Source organism: Asparagus officinalis, chromosome 5 (assembly GCF_001876935.1).
Source record: "Asparagus officinalis chromosome 5, Aspof.V1, whole genome shotgun sequence".
Lineage (NCBI taxonomy): Eukaryota > Viridiplantae > Streptophyta > Magnoliopsida > Asparagales > Asparagaceae > Asparagus > Asparagus officinalis.
Window position 1 is genome coordinate 12,315,074 of NC_033798.1, and position 20,118 is coordinate 12,335,191.

Below are 20,118 nucleotides of genomic sequence, written 5' to 3' on the forward strand. Positions count from 1 at the left end.
AACTAGCCGTTGGAAACAGTAAAAGCCATCGTCGGTCGACCGGAAATTCTGTCGGTCGACCGATTTGAGCTCTCGGTCGACCGGACCAAAATTCGGTCGACCGTTATCCAGGTCGAAAACGAGAAACCACAAGCTGACATCTTCGGTCGACCGGTGCGGTCGACCGATGGAGCTCTCGGTCGACCGGACCGGTCGACCGATGACTCTCTGGAAAAATACTGACGAATGGTCACTAGACCGGTCGACCGTACCGGTCGACCGAAAACTGACATTTCCAGAAAAATCGCTGATTTTCAATGTAGCTCAATCAAGTGATCATCAATGGATAAGAAACTTAGTGGACGTCCACTTAAGTTGACAGAAGTTTTGCTCTATATATATATATATGACTATATATATATATACGAATAAACCAATAAATGTGTGTGTAAATATAATATTGAGCTTAGAGTATATAACACACATAATATAAACCCTAAACTAAATTACCCAAGCTAGATCTTGATCTTCAATAAGCTCTTCTAGGTAATCTCGCGGATGAAGCTTTAACTTGGATCTTGAACTTTGAATAGCAAGGCTTCACCGACATTCCGCCAACCTCCTTTGGATATGATCGTTGAAGCTCTATTCCATCCATCCTCCAACTACGTTGTTTGTCTACAATGAATAGATAATACAAGCACTAGACAAACAACATTAGTAGTAAATTGTTTGTAAATCATCATCAAAACAAGAAGGCCAACAATCTCCCCCTTTTTGATGATGACAAACAATTTATAAAAAGGATATATGCATGAAAGGAAATGAATATATAAATTACAATTCACATGCATATAAACAAGAAGGAATATACATATACTCACAATATTTCTCCCCCTTTGACAACATCAAAAAGGGGACAAAAGAATTAAGAGAGCGAAAGCTCCCCCTATCAATAAGCATAGGTGAGTATAAAAAGAATATATATATAGGAAGCATAGGTGAGTATCAAACAAGTATAGGGATTGCTCCCCCTATCAAAAAGCCATATAGAATATATGCGATGAAGATCATGGCAAAACATATGTGAGCAAGCATACATGAATATGCTAAAAATTTACTCACATACATGAAGATAATGAGAACACATATAAATATGTCAATATGAAAATAGTGTCTCATTAACACAAAAAATATAAAAATCATATAAAAGAATAGATTTATGAAATCAAAAGAAGAGGAACATGAGAATCATGCAAAAAATTTTCAAATGAAAACAATTCAAAAATCAAAGTTTATATCCAAAAACGATGTTTGATCAATGAAGAACTTGATCAAACCACTCATAGAATACATTATAAAGCACGAATAGATGATCCATTAGCACAAACACATAAATATCATCATATAAGTGAAGTATAATGAATTCAAAGCAACCGATCAAAACAAAATTTTTAAGAGAGGCAACAATTATAGCTCTTGAGCTTGTTCCAACCCATATAATCATTTTAGCATCCGGTAAACTTGATTTGGGAATAAACACCCAATGAACCCGGAGGGTTATATAAGTACAAATCTCTCATCAAAACGAAACAAATAATCATGAAAACAAAAGATTTTATCAATTATAAATTTATTTTCATAATCAAAATATTTTAAGACATAATTTTAAAACCAAGAAAGGAAAAAGTAAGAACACTAAAATTCTTGGTTTAAAGTTTAAATTTGTTTTGGTACCCAAGAACTCTTGGTACCAAAATATTTAGGGACATGACCCCTATCATTTAAGCTCAAAGCCTTAGGGTTATGAACCCCCTTAGGCATATATGGTGCACAAACACGGTCATAACAAAAATTATGTGAATGACCCATTCGATTGCAATAAGTGCAATGAAAAGGTTGAAATAATTTGCGTTGACCAAATGGTTGTGCACAGAAAACATTAGAAACATTTGCAAACATGGATGATCTTTTAAAATTATTTTGCAAATGTGAAACTCTCTTTAAATCAAAACAAAATTTGGCCAAATGACCAAATCGACCACAAAAATCACATTTGTACACATGGACGTGTTTATGATGATCTATATGTGTGTGTACATGTGAATGTGATGAAGAAGCCTTATGAGATGCACAAGAAACTATATGTGTGTGTACATGTGAATGTGATGAAGAAGCCTTATGAGATGCACAAGAAACATTGATATTAGCATTTTTAGATTTTTGTGCATCATAGCAAAATTTAGATAAATGGCCTTTACGACCACAAATAGAGCATTTGTAAACTTTGCTATATAAGTGTGCATAGTGAGTGTTTGATTTGGAAGTGTTAACACGGGACTTTGCACACAAGTCCATAAGCTTATCATTTTTCACAATGCATGCTTTTAAGGTTGAATCTAAACAAGATATGCGGTTTTTTACAAGATTCAATTCATCATGAGATATGTGTGCATTGTCATAAGAAGTAGAGCAAACATGATCATTTTTGAATGATAGAACTTCATTTCTAATAGACTCTACTTCTAGCATGTCATTTTCTTTTTCATGAGTTAAAATAGCAAAGTTTGAAACCAATGAATCATGATCCGAAGTTAATTTATCATTCTTTTCTTTAAGGATCATATTCTCATTAGAAATAGTATCAAACTTAGAAGCTAAAGACTCATGATCGGATTTTAAAATTTCATGCTTGCTTTTAAGATTAATGACTCCTTGAAGGTAACAAGATCAAGCTACCACCTATCACAAATCAGGAGGAAGCTGACAACACTACGGACCCAAAGTACTGTGCATACCATAGGAGGGTCGTTCATCCCACCAAGGATTGCTTTGCTCTCAAGAATAGCATTCAAACCTTGGTTGAAGCCGGCGTCATATCGCTAAGGTAAGCCAATTGAGAACGGCAACACTCCGACAAGTATAATAGTATAAACTGCTTCTTAAAACTCCAAAGAGTATACGAGTATAAACTGTTTCTTAATCCTCCGACCGGTATAAGAGGTTAAACTACTCCCTGATACTCCAATAGGTATATGAGTCTAAACTGTTTCCCCACTTTTGACGGGAAGTTCCTGGAGAATATTAAGCTAATATTCTTCAGGATAACCCGATTAGGTAACTGATAATAATGTCCGAACCAGTTCCGCAGAGGAAACTGGGGGTGGACGATTTATGTAACGGGAAGTTCCCAAAACCACAGCAATGTAATGAATAAGAACTCCCATTCTCACCATGTCTATGCACTCAACACTCTCTCTGTTAGAGTCTGGACGTAAAGTTCCCGATTGGTCAAACCTTCTTACAGTTAGGACCACAGTCAAAATCCCCTCTCGATTCCCCCAATGAACGAGAGGTCCACAAATTGAGCGATCAAACCTTCCTACAGTTAGGATTGTCTCAAAACACCCACTTGGTCAAACCTTCTTACAGTTAGGACCACAGTCAAAATCCCCTCTCGATTCCTCCAATGAACGAGAGGTCCACTTTCAAATCGAGTGATCAAACCTTCCTACAGTTAGGGTCACAAACCTTCCTACAGTTAGGGTCAAAGCCATAATTCACTCTCGATAAACGAGAAATTCATCTTTAGTTCAGTAATCAAACCTTCCGACAGTTAGGGTTATCTGAATCTTTTCGATTCTCGGAGTGGAGATCCCACTCTCAGTTTCACCTTTCCGGATTCTGGGGGTGGAGATCCCACCTCGAGTTTCCTTTCCAGCTGAAGATAGAATATAAAATTCTTCTTTTCAGCATCGGGAGATAGAATATAAAATTCTTCCTCTCCCATTTCGGGTTCGTCTTTGCCCCAAGAGAAGACACCACCTTTTTCAAATCCCAAAATCTGTGCCTCACAGGTACAGGGAATTTTATCCCGAATCCTAAGTAGGGATAAGTCAACGCCTAACACGCGTTGCCGGTTTAGTCTTTTTCCGTACAAAAAGACACCAGAGTTCGATTCTGGGGTATTCTATCCTGAAACCTAAGCAAGGATAAGTCTGTGCCTAACCCGCGCTGCCGGTTAGTTCTTAACCGTTGAAAAGAACATCCGTCCACATATTCAACATTGTGGCAGGTTGTTATTAATAACACCAAAATCCATGCCTTACACGCATGGGGAATTTCATCCTGAATCCTAAGAAAGGATATGCCGACGCCTAACACGCGTCGCCGGTTTAGTCTTTTACCGATTGAAAAAGACACCAGAATACCAGTCTGGGGTATTTTTATCCCGAAGCCTAAGTAGGGATAAGTCAGCGTCTAATACACGTTGCCGGGTAGCCTATTCCCGTAACAATGGCGAAGCCTATGTATTCAACATCATAGCACAAAGTCTCAGAGAATTCACTCTCTTAGCACAACGTTACATGCGGAACGGATTTAGACAATCCGCATGCTAGCCCGACTCAAACGGTAGTCGGTAAAGGCTAATCAAATCCGTTAAAGGCTTGGGGTTAGCCAAAAATCCTAAAGTCAACGCCTAACACGCGTCGCCGGGTAGTCTATTCCCGTGAGAAAGACGAAGTCTACGTATTCAATATCGTAGCACTAAAAGGGTTAACTCTTTTAGCTTAACGTCACATGCGGAACGGACTTGAACAATCCGCATGCTAGCCCGACCGCCACACACTTCTCTCAGTGTACAAGTGTATTACAAAGTGAATCTCATAATAAGCACAATATAACAAATGATTGTTCTCTCTAACAAGATGAGAACTCAATTAAGCTCACTCTCAATGTCACAAACCCACAACCCTAAATTATACTATGAATGTCAATACAATAAGCTCAAAAGGTTGTGTGTGAACAAAGAGATATAAATCAAAACTAAACTCAAAGTAGTTCTAGCTTAATAACAATGATAATCAAATATATAAAAGAGCTAGAAATAGAGTTTAGAAAACTTCTCAATATATCAAGAGTGGAGGGAGAAGAGTTGGATGCCCCAAACACCAATAGATGATCTCCTCAAGCTCTTGTTGAATTGAATCACAAAACCAAAACACTCTAATGCTTAAAAGCTTCTTAAAACAAACTTAAACAAACACTAAACAAGTTTAAACCCTTGTTAAAACCTTTTAAACCATTCTCTTAAATTCTAGAATTGAATGCAATGAGGGTATATATAGGAAGAGGAAATATCAGCAAGAAACCAACTCAGCCAAAAAACTGAGCAAAAGACAAAACACAACCTCAAGGCAACGGTCAAAAAACTAGCCGTTGGAAGCTGAAGAACACTCGTCGGTCGACCGGAAAATTCGTCGGTCGACCGAAAATTTTCATCGGTCGACCGGACCGGTCGACCGACAGGCTTCTGTCGGCCAGGAAACTTTTGACCTCAGGTTCGGTCGACCGGTACGGTCGACCGAAATCTGATACACTTCAAAACCTGATTTGCTGATTTTAAAACGCTGTTTAAAAATATCAAATAAATTCCAAAAAATGTAAAACTTTGGGGAATGATTGTAGACATGATAATAAACATGCTACAATGACTGGTTTAGAAAAAGGACTTACCAAATGAAAAATATCATCATTTTTCAAATATGTTCAAAAGCATGAAAACCTGAAAATTGATATTTTGATATTTTGACTTAAACAACATTTTGAAACCTTATGAAATGATTGTATAGACTTGATAAAAGATATAATATGTTGTTATGAAGTCTATAACCTAGAAATACAATATTTTCATAAAATTGCATATTCTATGCAATATATAATATAAGCTTGTTAAAGATGAAATCATATATAGGCATATTAATATGAAACAAAGTAGTATTTTCCAATTCTATTCATTTGTTTCATAGTAAAACTTGAAAACTATCAAACCAAAACATATATGTATATATATAACTATATATATATATACAAAACCAAAACCAAAGCGTGTATGTGTGTATATGATTGAGCTTAAAGTACTAACACACATAATTTAAATTCTTAAACTAAATTACCCAAGCAATGATCTTGATCTTCAATAAGCTTGACTTGGTAATCTCGCTGATAAAGCTTGAACTTGGATCTTGAACTTTGAATAGCAAGGCTTCACCGACATTCCGCCAACCTCCATTGGATTTCATCGTTGAAGCTCTATTCCATCCATCCTCCAACTACGTTGTTTGTCTACAAAACATAGGAATGCACAAACACTAGACAAACAACATTAGTAATAAATTGTTTGTTAAACATCATCAAAACAAGAAGGCCAACAAGTGCATCAAGCCCCCAGGGGCTGACGCCTCACCTGTCCTATCAGGGGTCCTTATTTTGGGGTTCCTAAGGAGTTTTCCTTTTTTAAATGTTGAAAAATTATTTTAAACTTGAATATACGTGAAGAAATATTTTGATTATTCTAATATAGACTACAAACTAATATGATGATTAAGAAGAATTGTTGATGAAAGTTTCTCTGTCAAGGTCTTCCACTTCAAGATCAATGAACGTAGAAGATAATTAACACACACAGAGAGAGAGAGAGAAGAGAGTGAGATAGAAATAATTTGTTTCTTTCTTTGTGTGAGTCTCTGGTTAGAGAGTGATATATTCTTTTGTAATCTTTTCTTTTGTGATTAGTGAAGTTCTCTGCTGTTCTCGCCCATGGACGTAGGTCATACTGACCGAACCACGTTAAATCCTTGAAGCCCCCCGCTGCAACAAACTGGTATCAGAGCCTACTTAAAGTACGTGTATCTTCTTATCGTATGTTCCGTGACTGCCACTAAAAGTGGATCCTCCACATCAGAAAATAAGTTACATTAACATTAACTCTTTAAAGACACTGGGCACTATTCACGGGTACGATAATATTCAAAAGTACTATTACTATTCATACGTACAGTTACTATTTAAAAGTACGACTACTGAAAGTACCCTAATACCACTAGGAAAGAACCCTAGAGGAGGGTGAATATGGTTTATGCTAATCTAATCCGATTTATGCCAAATTAAAAACTAATTAACAAATATATCCTAGTAAGAATAATATATTACAAATATATGTGCAAGGATATATAAATAACACAAGGGTAAGCAAAATAGTGGATGAAATAAACAAGATGCAATAGGCGATATAAGCAACGAGCACAAGTATAAATGAACGCCAATGCAACTCAAACACAATCAAATGATCACGAAGTTCGGACCTTCCGTCCTACATCTCCGCTCCCCACTTCCGGGTAGAAATCCACTATCACACCGTGTTTTCAACGATCACCCGAAAACGTTTATATCACACAATATCGGTTTTCAACACTCACCGATCAACGTCCACAATCTCACAATGTAACTACACTAACTACCACCTCAAGTGTTGGTCTCTAGCCCGTGTCTCCCTTAAGTGTTAGGAATTACAACCTCTCTCTAGGCATTATCACCTACCCACTCCTCTTGGGACGACCCTGTCTCTCACAACACACTCCTCTTGGTGCACTAGTGTATTACAAAGTGAACCTCACAATTTAGGCACTCAACAAATGATTGTTCTCTAAATAAGGTGAGAACTCAATTAAGCACAATTCAAAGTTACAATCTCTCACAACCCTAATTATACTATGTATGAAATACTATAAGCTCAAGTGAGTGTGTGTAACAATGTGATTTAATAAAACAAAATCAAACTAAACTCAATATAGATTCTAGCTTATGGAAATGAAAATCAAACATAAAAAATAGCTAGATTGAGTTTAGAAAACTTCTCTAGATGACAAGAGAGAGAAGGAGAAGAGTTGAATGCTCAAACACCAATAGATGATCTCCCTAAGCTCTTGTGAAAGTTTCTTCACAAACAAACTCTTAAACAAACTTAAATAAAACTTAAACACCCTTAAACTTGTTTTAAATAATTCTCTTGATTCTTAAAATAGAACTGGATACAAGGGGGTATTTATAGGAAACCCCAAAGATAAAAAAAACCCCAGCAAAAAGATCAAAAAACCAAAACATGACAAAAGCTGAAAAAACTAGCCGTTATGCCATCAGTCGACTGACGGCTTCCATCAGTCTACTGATGAGCTGACCGTTAGAGGTATTTTCTAGCTCATCAGTTGACTGACGGACCTTATCAGTCGACTGATGACCTCATCAGTTGACTGGTCAGTCGATCAAAATAAAACAAAATTTTTTTGTTATTCCAGACGTTTTCTTCAGTCGACTGAACATATTCATCAGTCGACTGATAACATTGTAGCAGCCTGATTTGAATAGTAAAACTGATTTTTAAAGTACCTTAAATAAATTCCAAAAAATATAAAACTTTAGGAAATCATTGTAAACATGTAAATGAAAATGTTACAAAAAGAATTTTTGGAATTACACTTCTCAATAGTGAAAACTCTTCATTTTTCAAATATGTCCAAAAACATAAAAACTAAACATACATGTTTTTATCATTTGACATAAACACAATATTAAAACTTTTGTAAAATAATTTTATAGACTTAATGAATTGATATAAACTGATATTAAAGTCTATAAACTAATAAAACAAGAACACAATATTTTTCCAAATACAACAGAATATGAAACATATAAAAGTATATATGAAGATATATATTGTTTCATATCTATCTAGCTAAACCAAAACATATATGTATATATATAACTATATATATATATATACAAAAACCAAAATGTGTATGTGTGTATATAATTGAGCTTAAAGTACTAACACACATAATATAAAACCTAAACTAAATTACCCAAGCTTGATGAAGGTCTTCAATAAGCTCGACTTGGTAAACTTGCGGATGAAGCTTGAACTTGGATCTTCAACTTGAATTGTAAGGCTTCAACCACTATTCCGCCAACATCCATTGGATATGATCATGAATGCTCGATTTCATCTATCCTTCAACTTTGTTGTTTGTCTAGAATACCTAATAAGAAATACAAACACTAGACAAACAACATTAGGAATTGTTTGTAATCGTCAAAACAAGATTAGAAGATGTAGGCTCATAACATGATACCTAACAATTATTGTTCATAATTACAGTTACTGTTCTAGTGGGCTTCAAGATATCTTTTGTAAAATACAAAGTGGAGAAATTCGATTGGAGAAACAACTTCAGTTTGTAAAGAGTAAAAATGAGGGTTCTCCTAGTACAACAACGACTGTTTAAAGTCTTATCCAGAAAGGATAAGTTGCCGGAATCTATGCCTGATGATGAGAAAGAAGAGCTGGAGATGAAGGCGCATATTGCCATACAACTCTGTTTGGCCGATGAGGTGCTGCGGGAGGTTGTAAATAAAGATACCGCCGCTGGCTTGTGGCTCAAGTTGAAAAGTTTGTACATGACGAAATCTCTAATGAACAAGCTATACTTGAAGCAACGCCTCTTCACCATTCACATAAAGGAATGTATGTGAAATAAAGACCACTTAGATGAACTTAACACTATTCTTATGAATTTAAAGAATATTGATGTTAAAATCGACGAAGAAGATCAAGTACTCATCTTGTTATGTTCATTACCTCATTCCTATAAAATTTTTATCAATAGCATGTTATACGGTAAAGATACACTTTCTTTGGAGGATGTCAAATTAGCTTTACATTCAAAAGAGTTAAGGCAGAAAGTATTTGTCGTAGGTGGAGAGGATCAAGTTGAAGTCTCGTTCGTGGTCGTCCTGAAAAGGGTGTTGGTGGTAGAGGCAAGTCTAGAAATATGTCTAGATCAAAGTCCAGGCCAAGAAAAAAATATTGAATGTTATTACTGTCACAAATATGGGCATATAAAACCTAATTGTCCAGCGTTCAAAGCAAATGGTAATTCATAGTCAAAGTTTGGGGAGGTGAAACCTTCAGTTTCCACTGTAACTGAATAGTCTTCTAGTTCACATGAAATTCTTTCAATTAGTGTTAATACTCACAAGATGAGTGAGTTCTTGATTCGAGTTGTTCCTATCATATGTGTCCGCATAGTGATTGGTTTGTCACATATCAGTCTATCAATGGTGGGAATGTCTTGTTGAGAAATAACATGTCTTACAAGACTGTTAGTATCAGATCAATTAAGATTAGAATCCATGATGGTATTGTTAGAATATTGAACAATGTCTGTTATATTCCAGAGTTAAAAAAGAACCTCATTTCTTTAGGTACCATTGACTCAAATGGTTTTAAGTTTTTGGCTGAAAGTGGAGTTTTGAGAGTTAGTAAAGGCTCTCTTGTTGTGATGAAAGAAAAGAAGGTAAATACCCTCTATATCCTTGAAGGCAGTACAATAACAAGTGCTGCAACAATGTCATCCTCAGAGAATTTAGATTTAGACACTACACATCTATGACATATGCGGTTAGGGCATATGAGTGAGAGAGGACTGGATGTATTGAGCAAACAAGATTTGCTTTGTGGTCAGAAAATTAATAAGCTAGACTTTTGTGAGCATTGTGTTTTCGGCAAACACCATAGAGTATCCTTTAGTACCAGTGTCCATAGAACCAAGGGTACTTTAGATTATATCCATTCAGATGTTTAGGGTCCCTCTCAGGTTTCATCGAAAGGTGGAGCTCGTTTTCTGCTAACATTGATTGATGATTATTCCAGAAAAGTTTGGGCGTATCCTTTGAAGCATAGAGTGATGTGTTTGCAACCTTCAAGCAATGAAAAGTTATGATTGAGAAGCAAACAAGAAAGAAAATAAAGCGCCTCAGAATCGACAATGGCATGGAGTTTTGTTCTACAGAGTTTGATTAGTTCTGCAAGACTGAAGGTATTGTACTCCATCATACAGTTCGGCATACACCATAGAAAAATAGAGTTGTAGAAAGGATGAACAAAACACTTTTAGAGAGAGCTCGATGCATGCTCTCTAATGTATAATTTATTATTATTTGGGAGGATGAGGAGGAGGAAGGCAATGGGTAATTTAGGATTTATAATTTATTATTTAATATATTGTATACATATTGAATGTATCATTGTTTTTTGGATTTAGAAGAAAATTCACATAGTTCTACTTGTTTATAAGTTCAGTTGAAACTAGTCGGGTTTATAAATAAATCAAAGTGAAGCATTGGGTCCAAAGACAAAAATCCCTTTTTAGAGTTGACTTAAAACTAGAAGCTCTGCTTTTTGTTCTTTGCTCTTTGCTCTTTTTTTTTTCTTTTTTTCCCTCAAGGCATGGAAGATATTTTTTTTCCATAAATAAAACCAACAATAACATTGATATTCTTGAAGAAACATCATATTTTCAGTCTATGAGTTGGCGTGAACTATTCATAAAATAAGACAGCAAATAAAAGACTTCTTAAAAGGAGGAGTACATAAGAAGCAATATCAAATAAAAGACTTCTGATGGTGAGAGCTTGCCTAAAAGCAATATCAAATAAAAGACTTCTTACAGCAAATAAAAGCAATTTTACAAACAATTCAAAATACTTTCTTGACATAAGAAGCAAACAACTTGGAATACATATACACTTGGCCTTTTGAAACCTTAATTAGTAATTCAAATCATCATAGCCTTAAACTCATCAAAGCTAAGAACACCATCACCATTACCATCAAACCTACAAATCATACCCATACACTCCTCTATTGCCCTTGGTGTCCCCAACCTACTTAACATCCTCTTCAAACTATTTGCAGTGATGTATCCCTCATCCTTCATCACATACATCTCAAACGCCTCCCTCAACTCCATCTCTTCTCCCTCTGTCTCTCTTCTGTCGCCCACAAATTTAGCGAATTCATTGATATCCAATAACCCATCACCATTTAAATCAGTAGACTCAACCACAGCCTCAGCTTCCTCAGGACTCAATTCCTGGCTTATGCTCCTCAGTAGGCTTCGGAGCTCTGACGGCGAGAGCTTGCCATCGCCGTTGGCATCGAAACGGTTGAAGATTTGCTCGAACTTGGTTAAGCATGAAGCCATTGGGAACAAGATGGAGCTCCTTTAAGCTTGGAAGAGATAATGGAATTTGTTGGGAGTAATAGGGGAAGAGGAGAGTTGTGTTGGATGGAGAAGGGGTGTCCTCCAAGGTTTATATAGAGAAAAGGTGGAGAAGGATATTATTATACGTAATCTTTGAATCATTATTTAGGAAGGATCGGCATTTGTCAATTGATGGAGACTTCGGCGTACGAAGAAGGGGACCCAATGGAATGGTCTATTTGGGGAAAAATAGTATTTAATAACGCCTACCAAAGATTGATGAAAGTGATGTTTAGAGTTTGCAAGGACTTGAAAAGTTTGAGGCATGTATGCGTTGAAGAAAAACATACTTGTATAAAAGAGTGTTTTCTGCAATCAGTGAAAAATGTTTCTATCTATTGTGTTATAAACTAACTCGAGTCAGGTGCAATCAAAATTACTCCCATTAGATATAAGTGTTGTTTGCTGGAAGTGGAAAATACATAGCACACGATCTAATAATTGTATGCCTACAGAATTGCGCTCTAACTTTAGGTTGTTATCCACGGATTCTAATTTATATGGAGAATACTGAATACGTAACACCCAAACCTCTAATTGTATATGCTTATATATTGAGATGATCCATTTTCTGGTTTATATATTTACATAGTACTCAAAACTAGGATCATCTAAACTTAAAAGATTTAGATGATTGTAGCCTGATTTCGAGGGCCCATTTGAATTCATGAAAAAGATAACTAATTTAAAAATCCATAAAAAATATTAAAGAAGAAAATACTATTGATAAAAAAAGTAATATTTCTAGGATTTAAAATCCTATGCTGAAGCAGGATACATAACATATTCTGGATATCCTGGCAGAACATATTAAAACACGTTAAAAAACACTCTATCATTAAAGAAACAAATGAGTTAATTTTGAATTGAAACCAAATTCATTTCTTAGTCAAGAAAAATTCCTATTTTACTACTAAAAATAGGCAAATGCGAAAAAAAGAGGATATTGTTGGGAAATTTTAGTCTCCCCGCGTACTACGATCTCCGCAATTTGGAAGCCAACCCACAATCAATAAGATATAAAACAAATACAATCAAGAAGAAAGAACACCGAAATTTACGTGGTTCGGTCGACCAACTTCGACCTACGTCCACGGGACAACAATACGAGAAATTCACTATGTATCAAGGAGAACTACAAGAGGACCACTCAACTCTCATCTCTCAATCTCTCATTCTTACATACATAATAAACTCTCATATTCTCTCCAAAGCTGTCTCCTTAAAATCTTTTGAACGGACAAAGACTGTGAAACCCTTTCCCAATGATGTAATCTGTTGCACGGACAAAGATTATGAAACTCTCGCCTCTCGCACAATATTTATAAATTAGGCTATGCCCTCTTGCTAACTCTAAATTACAAGAATATTGGCTCCCTCTCTTCTCTCTGGTTTTTCCTCGAATAATAGAAGAATATATACAGGGAAACCAAAACCCTATCTCTAACCTAACTTCCTAATTAGAATATGATTCAAACTCCTAATCATGATGAGACCCAATCTCCTAATCATGATAGACCTCTAACCCTATCTAATTCTCATAAAGTTATATAAAGAATCAAAAACATAATCCCAATAGATACCGCGAAAAAAAAATTTCAAGAATTTGAGCTACACAAAGCGAGCTTTTGGGTTGATGCGGTTGATTCCTTCTCATCGAATATGCGAAAAAAAATTATGTTATATGTTGTGCGCGGAAGCCAAATTGATGTGCTTCGAAGAACCAAACCAAACGCCAAGAGAAGGTCAAACAATGCAAAATAATGGCACAAACACAAACACACCAATTTTACGTGGTTCGGCAAGTTGTCTACGTCCACGGGGCAAGAAGGGGATAGGGTTTTCATTAATAGAGAAGAAGAGTAGAAACTAAGATTACAAATCACTCAAACTCACCAATTAATCTCACCAACAAAGCTCTAATTCTCTCAAACAAAACCCTAACCAATAGCTCAGAAAGATCTCTCTTTTACGTGCTCCAAGTATCCCAATCAAAAGCTCCAAGAAACCTAAAACGTGTTTCTATTTATAACAAAACAAAAACCCAAACAGATTAGGAAACAGAAACTCAAGCCCAAAAACCCGATCTAGTCGACCGGCATGAAGCCCCGGTCGACCGACCAGAGTGCTAAAAACCAATGCATGTAGCGTGCACGTTTCTGGTCGACCGGCCTTGCCTCGCGATCGACCGAACAACACCAAAAGCGTTTCCTGCTTTAAAAAAATCTAAACTTCGTCGCCGTGTCGCCATTTCTACAATTCTCCACCTCGGTAAAGTTTTTTCAAAACTGAACTGACACCAATGCCAACCAAACGACTCACTTATTGCGTCCAGTATGAAGTAAAACAAATCCACGACAATGGACTCAATCCATAACAAGTCGAGACTCAAATAAAAATGTGAGCATTATCTAAACATCGTATCAACTCACCAAACCGGCTGCATCATAAAATGACTGCCTACGTATCCTCTTGCTTAAGGAATCAAGCCTTCATGTAGGCCCCCAAATGACCTCCAAAGGCCCTCAATCAACTAGAAGAGTTCTCAACCCTTCACTGTTTGGGTTAAAAGTTGATTTCTTCATTGCCATTGAACTTGTTACAATCATTTATCGATTACAAGTTCACAAAATAGAATAGTTAATCTTTTTATAAGATCTCCTTACACAATGAAAAATAAAGATTATAAATTTGTCAAACAACACACAGATCCTATTTATTAGTCTCTATTTGTGTGGGATCTTTTCCTGTGCTGGGGTTTATCCGTGGACCGCCTCGGATCGGATCCGATTGACATAATGATGATCAAAGCTCTTACTTCACTAAGAAAGTAATCGCTGAAGTAAATGATCTCAACCAAGCGAGATCACTATTCTTCTTGAGATCAAATGCAAGCTTGATCTCAAGGAATGGGGGGACAGGCCTCGGATCCTTCGAATAGCTCCCTCTTTATGCTGGAGTTTGCCAAGATCTCGCTAGCCTCTCTCAAATTCATGGCTCCCTTTTAACCTCCTTTTATGAGGATGCTAGGGGTGTATTTATAGGCTTTAAATGCTATGTTTATGGATATGAATGTCGTGTTTGTGGATAGGGTCGAGGAACAACCGTTATTATCCGTTTAGGTGGGTTTTCGGTTATGTAACAGCTTCCACACATTTATTATGGATAAACTCACATGTTTATGGATGATCCCAAGGAGTTCTAGAAGCTAATCTTATCAGAAAACACGTAAAAAAAATATTAAAGAAGAAAATACTATTAAAGAAGAAAATAACTAATTTACAAATCCATAAAAAAATATTAAAGAAGAAAATAATATTGATCAAAAAAGTAATATTTCTAAGATTTAAAATCCTATTCTGAAACAGGATGCATAACATATTCTGGATATCCTGGCAGAACATATTAAAACACGTAAAAAAAACACTCTATTATTGAAGAAACGAATGAGTTAAATTTGAATTGAAACCAAATTCATTTCTTAGTCAAGAAAGCTCCTATTTTACTACTAAAAACACGTAAAAGTGAAAAAAGAGGATACTGTTGGGAAATTTTAGTCTCTCCGCATACTACGATATCCGCAACTTGAAAGCCAACCCATAATTAATTAAATATAAAACAAGTACAATCAAGAAGAAAGAATATCGAGATTTACGTGATTCGGTCGACCAACTTCGACCTACATCCACGGGGCAACATTAATACGAGAAATCCACTATGTATCAGGGAGAACTACAAGAGGAACCACTCAACTCTCATCTCTTAATCTCTCAACCTCACGTACATAATCAACTCTCATATTCTCTCCAAAGCCCTCTCCTTATAATCTTTTGAACAGACAAAGACTTGGAAACTCTCTCCCAATAATATAATCTTTTACAAGGGCAAAAGCTACGAAACCCTCGCCTCTTGCACAATATTCTTGAGTCAAGCACGCCCTCTGCTAACCCTAAATTACAAGACTATTGGCTCTCTCTCCTCTCCTTAGTTTTTCCTCCAATAATAGAAGAATATATATATATAGAAACCAAAACTCTATCTCTAGCCTAACTTCCTAATAAGAATAGAATTTAAACTTCTAACCATGATGAGACCCAATCTCCTAATCATGATAGGTCTCTAACCCTATCTAATTCTCATGAAGTTATACAAAGAATTAAAGACATAATCCCAACATATACCACAAAAAATTTTTCAAGAATTTGAGCGACACAAAGCGAGCTTTGGGTTGATGCGGTTGATTCCTTCTCATCGAATATGCGAAAAAAATTATGTTTTATGTTTGAAAAACTTGCGGTGAAGATAAGATTCTTTCTGCACAGGCAAATCATTGACTTTCTCTAGATCCCTGTTTAGACTTCTGAGGATCCAACGTCTCCATGAACTCATCAGCCACTCATACTTCCATCACACGGAATTGTCGTTCACATGCGACGACTTAATCAAGTGGCTCATTGAATGCGTTGCTATACCTTCAGGAAGGGATGATACGAGTCAAAGTCGGACTTTTTTATACCTTCACAACTGAAAATGCCGGCGAAAAAGTACTGTTGAAACATTTACATTCCCATTACCAATCAAGCTACAAGAGTTCAAATCAACCAACTAGTCAACAAGATTGGGCATTCTAGAAGAAGCTTATAATTCAATGCAAGAGTTGGCATGAATATTTCGTAGCATAAGGTCTAAGTAAGAATCAATTGCAAGAAAGAGAAAGGATCTGTACTAGCTAGCAATTCAACTCATGAATTTATTACATTTTAAGATAAAGACAAACAACTAATTCAGAATATACATACAATCTTCCAAACTCTTAACAACTTCAAATCATCATAACCTTAAACTCATCAAAGCTAAGCACACCATCACCATTACCATCAAACCTACATATCATGCTCATACACTCGTCTATTGCCTTTGATGTCCCCAGCCTACTCAGCATCCTCTTCAGGCTCTTGGCCGTGATATGTCCCTCTTCCTTCATCACGAACATCTCATATGCCTCTCTCAACTCCCTCTCTTCTTCCTCTGTCTCTCTTTTGTCGCCCACAAATTTAGCGAATTCATTGATATCTAATAATCCATCACCATCGGAGTCGCTGGACTCAACCACAGCCTCAGCTTCCTCCAGACTCAATTCTTGGCTTATGCTCCTCAACAAGCATTGGAGCTCCGATGGTGAGAGCTTGCCGTCACCATTGGCATCGAAACGGGTGAAGATTTGTTCGAAATTGGCTAAGTATGAAGCCATAACTTACACTTAGTTAATGATTGTTAAGAATTCTAATGAAGAGAAATGTTGAAAGTTTTTGAGAAGATGAGATGATTGATGCTTAAGAGGTTTGTTTATATAGAGAAGGATACGAGCGTGTCCAGGGGAAAGGGTCATATATGGGCGTTTGTTCAAATTTGGACTTTGTCTGTTTGATGCAATTCGTTAAAGAATTAATATACTAAAAGAGATGAAGGCGATGTTTAGAGTAAATAAGGGTTCGAGGTTTGTAACACGGAAGGATTAGAGCGTGGTCTTCTCAAAAGACAATAACTAAATATAAATAAAAATGATAGGAGGCAGATTTGTTTCGTATGTAGCTCTCCTCTCAGCCACATGGCTCATTAATGATTATAACATTCTCTTAAGGCAACTCTTGAAAAATGGGGACCAAAATTAGTCCTAAACTACTTTTCTCCTAAATCGGACTACAACTAAGTTAAGGGGTAGTTCAATAAAGAACATTTAAAAGGCTTTAGTTTAAAAAAGAACTATTACAAATTTTTTATTTTCACTTTTATTTTTACTAGTATACCATACGTGCGTTGCACATGATGCATATTAAGAAACTGCATGAGTTTAAATATTTGTACACCAAGTAATTTTTACTCACCAAATTATGATTCCCACATAAATATTTAAAACCTACTTTGTTAAAACTCAAAATTAACAAACGCCTGAATAAAATAACAAGTCCAAATAAAAATGAAAGAAGAACATTAATTTTCTATTAAAAACTAAAAACATTAACACTACAGACTTAATGTCAAAGTTAAATGATACCACCACTTGACAAAAGCATGCAAGTAATTGATGACTGAACTAATCAGTGAACCTCACATAAACTCATTGCAAATAACACCGAATCAAATTAGCTGTATATTCTTTACTATAAAAATAGAAAATTCTTATTGGAAAAGTGATCAATAAAGCTATTGCCAACTTGCAGGTTGATGGCTTCCCAATTGAAGAAAAAAGCAAATTACCAGAAAAACTTTCATTGTCAATATCCTTGACATAATAGTTTAAATAAACATAATTAAGCGTATTCATCATAATGCTATAAATGATGTATCACTTCTCACTTTCTATTTTAATATTTTTATTATTCATGAACTTTCTTTTGTTCATATCTTTTTTCAGGCTTGTCATACTCTTTCGCTTCAGTGAAATGTCCTTTGAATCTTCATCTTCATCACATTCTATTGGTTCAAAATTGTTTGGGCTGCATATTTCTTGAGCGGTTATTCTTCCTTCAATTCTTTTCTCTTCATCTTTCCTGTTCATTTTTACCAAGAAAAGATATTCTTTGTCGCAACAGCTCATCATTTTCTGGTACATAGGTGATAAGTGCTCCTGCATTATATTTATGGCCATTTTTTCCATTTTAATAATTTACTAATTTTATGGAAAAAAGCTTTTATATATTTGAAATAAATAATGTTATATTACCTTTCCTTCTTCATCAAATGAATCTACATATTCTTCAGCTGAACAACCAGTTAGAAACCGAGCTTCATCGAAAAGTGTAACATATGTCTTGTCGATATGATCTTTAACTTCCAATCGCATAAGGTACCTTGATGTGAAAATTTAATGTTATTTTTATTTTTTTTATAAATAAAATTTAAAACTTACTTTATTTTCCATTCCGCATCTTCAGTATTGCAATTGTTGCAGTTAGCTATGCTGTCTTCAACAAAAACCTTTCTTTGAAAACTCTTGCATGCGGTGTAACAAGGTGATTCTGGATTGATTATTGCTGATATCTCCGCTTTAAAGTAGGAATAAATATTCTAAAAAATATCAATCAAGTTATAAATTCAAAATTTATTATTATTTATCTTGTTAATATCTTAACCAATATAATAAAATACCAGTTTCGTAGCTGTTGATGATGTGATGATATCACCAAGCATAACCTTCTTAGACCTTCTCATTAGCTTCGATGGGGTCTGCTGCATCAGTTTCTCATAATTTTTCCCCTACCCTGTCATCCTATATTTAAGACATGTATTATTTTTTTTTCAAAATTATATTAGGAAGGATTTTATTTGCATAAGCTTTACCATTCTTTAAGAGTGTGTGCTTCAGTAATGTTTGGGTCTATCAAAAATATTGTTGCAGGCTTTGATTTACCATTCTTTAAGAGTGTGTGCTTCAGTAATGTTTGGGTCTATCAAAAATATTGTTGCAGGCTTTGATGATAGTTGCGGAACTCCTGTATTCATTATATGGTTACTTTTTGGTTATATAAATTTTTAAAAACAATTAAATTGAAAAGTCTTACCCATATATCTATTTGCAGTAACGTTAATTATTGCTATAATTGGTTTTTGTTTTTTCTTGTCTTCGAATACTTGACCTTCTTTCTCTATATGCTCTCCCCATAATGTTAATACCAATGGATCCATCCTGTGTCAATTAAAAAAATTGTTAAATGGATATGTTAGTATTTTAATATTTGTTATTGAAAAATTATTTCTTATTTAAAAACACTTACTCTTCATTCATTATTGTGATCTCCCTTCTAACTGATGTATTTGTTGTGTACAACGGTCTCACTGAAGTGATGAATCCTAACACATCTGTATAAAGATTAAAATTTTAGTGCTTAAAAATTTAATTTTGTATTACAAATGCTATGTTATTAAGATTAAAAATTTAGCATACCGAAAAATATATTTTCATTATCTGTCTTTGTCACCTCTTCGAATCGCTTGAATGAAAATGGTAGGGTACCGATATTGATTTTATTTTCGGATACTGTAATTTTTGTGTTTTGTCCAAAAGCAAGCTCAAAATTCGGATTCACCGATGCATATTTCCTATTTATAGGCCTGGCTATACCATTCTTGATGATAATGATATTGCTGAGATGGATGTATTCCTCAAATGTTGCTATTGTAGCATTGAATAGCATGA

The 20,118-nt window shown here is 35.3% G+C and overlaps 4 protein-coding genes across 4 annotated transcripts; all 4 read right to left on the reverse strand.

Moving 5' to 3' along the window:
• LOC109843003 (putative calcium-binding protein CML19) lies at window positions 11,306–11,941 on the reverse strand. The gene has a single exon (XM_020411924.1). The coding sequence runs from the start codon at window positions 11,859–11,861 to the stop codon at window positions 11,433–11,435; it is 429 nt and encodes a 142-aa protein (XP_020267513.1). The 5' UTR covers window positions 11,862–11,941; the 3' UTR covers window positions 11,306–11,432.
• On the reverse strand, window positions 16,648–17,216 carry LOC109843878 (putative calcium-binding protein CML19). The gene has a single exon (XM_020412839.1). It carries the CDS (start codon window positions 17,170–17,172, stop codon window positions 16,744–16,746), a length of 429 nt encoding a protein of 142 aa, XP_020268428.1. The 5' UTR covers window positions 17,173–17,216; the 3' UTR covers window positions 16,648–16,743.
• LOC109843879 lies at window positions 18,243–19,017 on the reverse strand. Its single transcript, XM_020412841.1, has 2 exons — window positions 18,646–19,017; window positions 18,243–18,549 (listed from the first exon to the last, which is right to left on the reverse strand). The coding sequence occupies exons 1-2, from the start codon at window positions 18,763–18,765 to the stop codon at window positions 18,268–18,270; spliced, it is 402 nt and encodes a 133-aa protein (XP_020268430.1). The 5' UTR covers window positions 18,766–19,017; the 3' UTR covers window positions 18,243–18,267.
• LOC109841529 (replication factor A protein 1-like) lies at window positions 18,828–20,116 on the reverse strand. The gene is made up of 4 exons (XM_020410492.1): window positions 19,867–20,116; window positions 19,697–19,781; window positions 19,554–19,608; window positions 18,828–18,989 (listed from the first exon to the last, which is right to left on the reverse strand). Exons 1-4 carry the CDS (start codon window positions 20,114–20,116, stop codon window positions 18,828–18,830), a joined length of 552 nt encoding a protein of 183 aa, XP_020266081.1.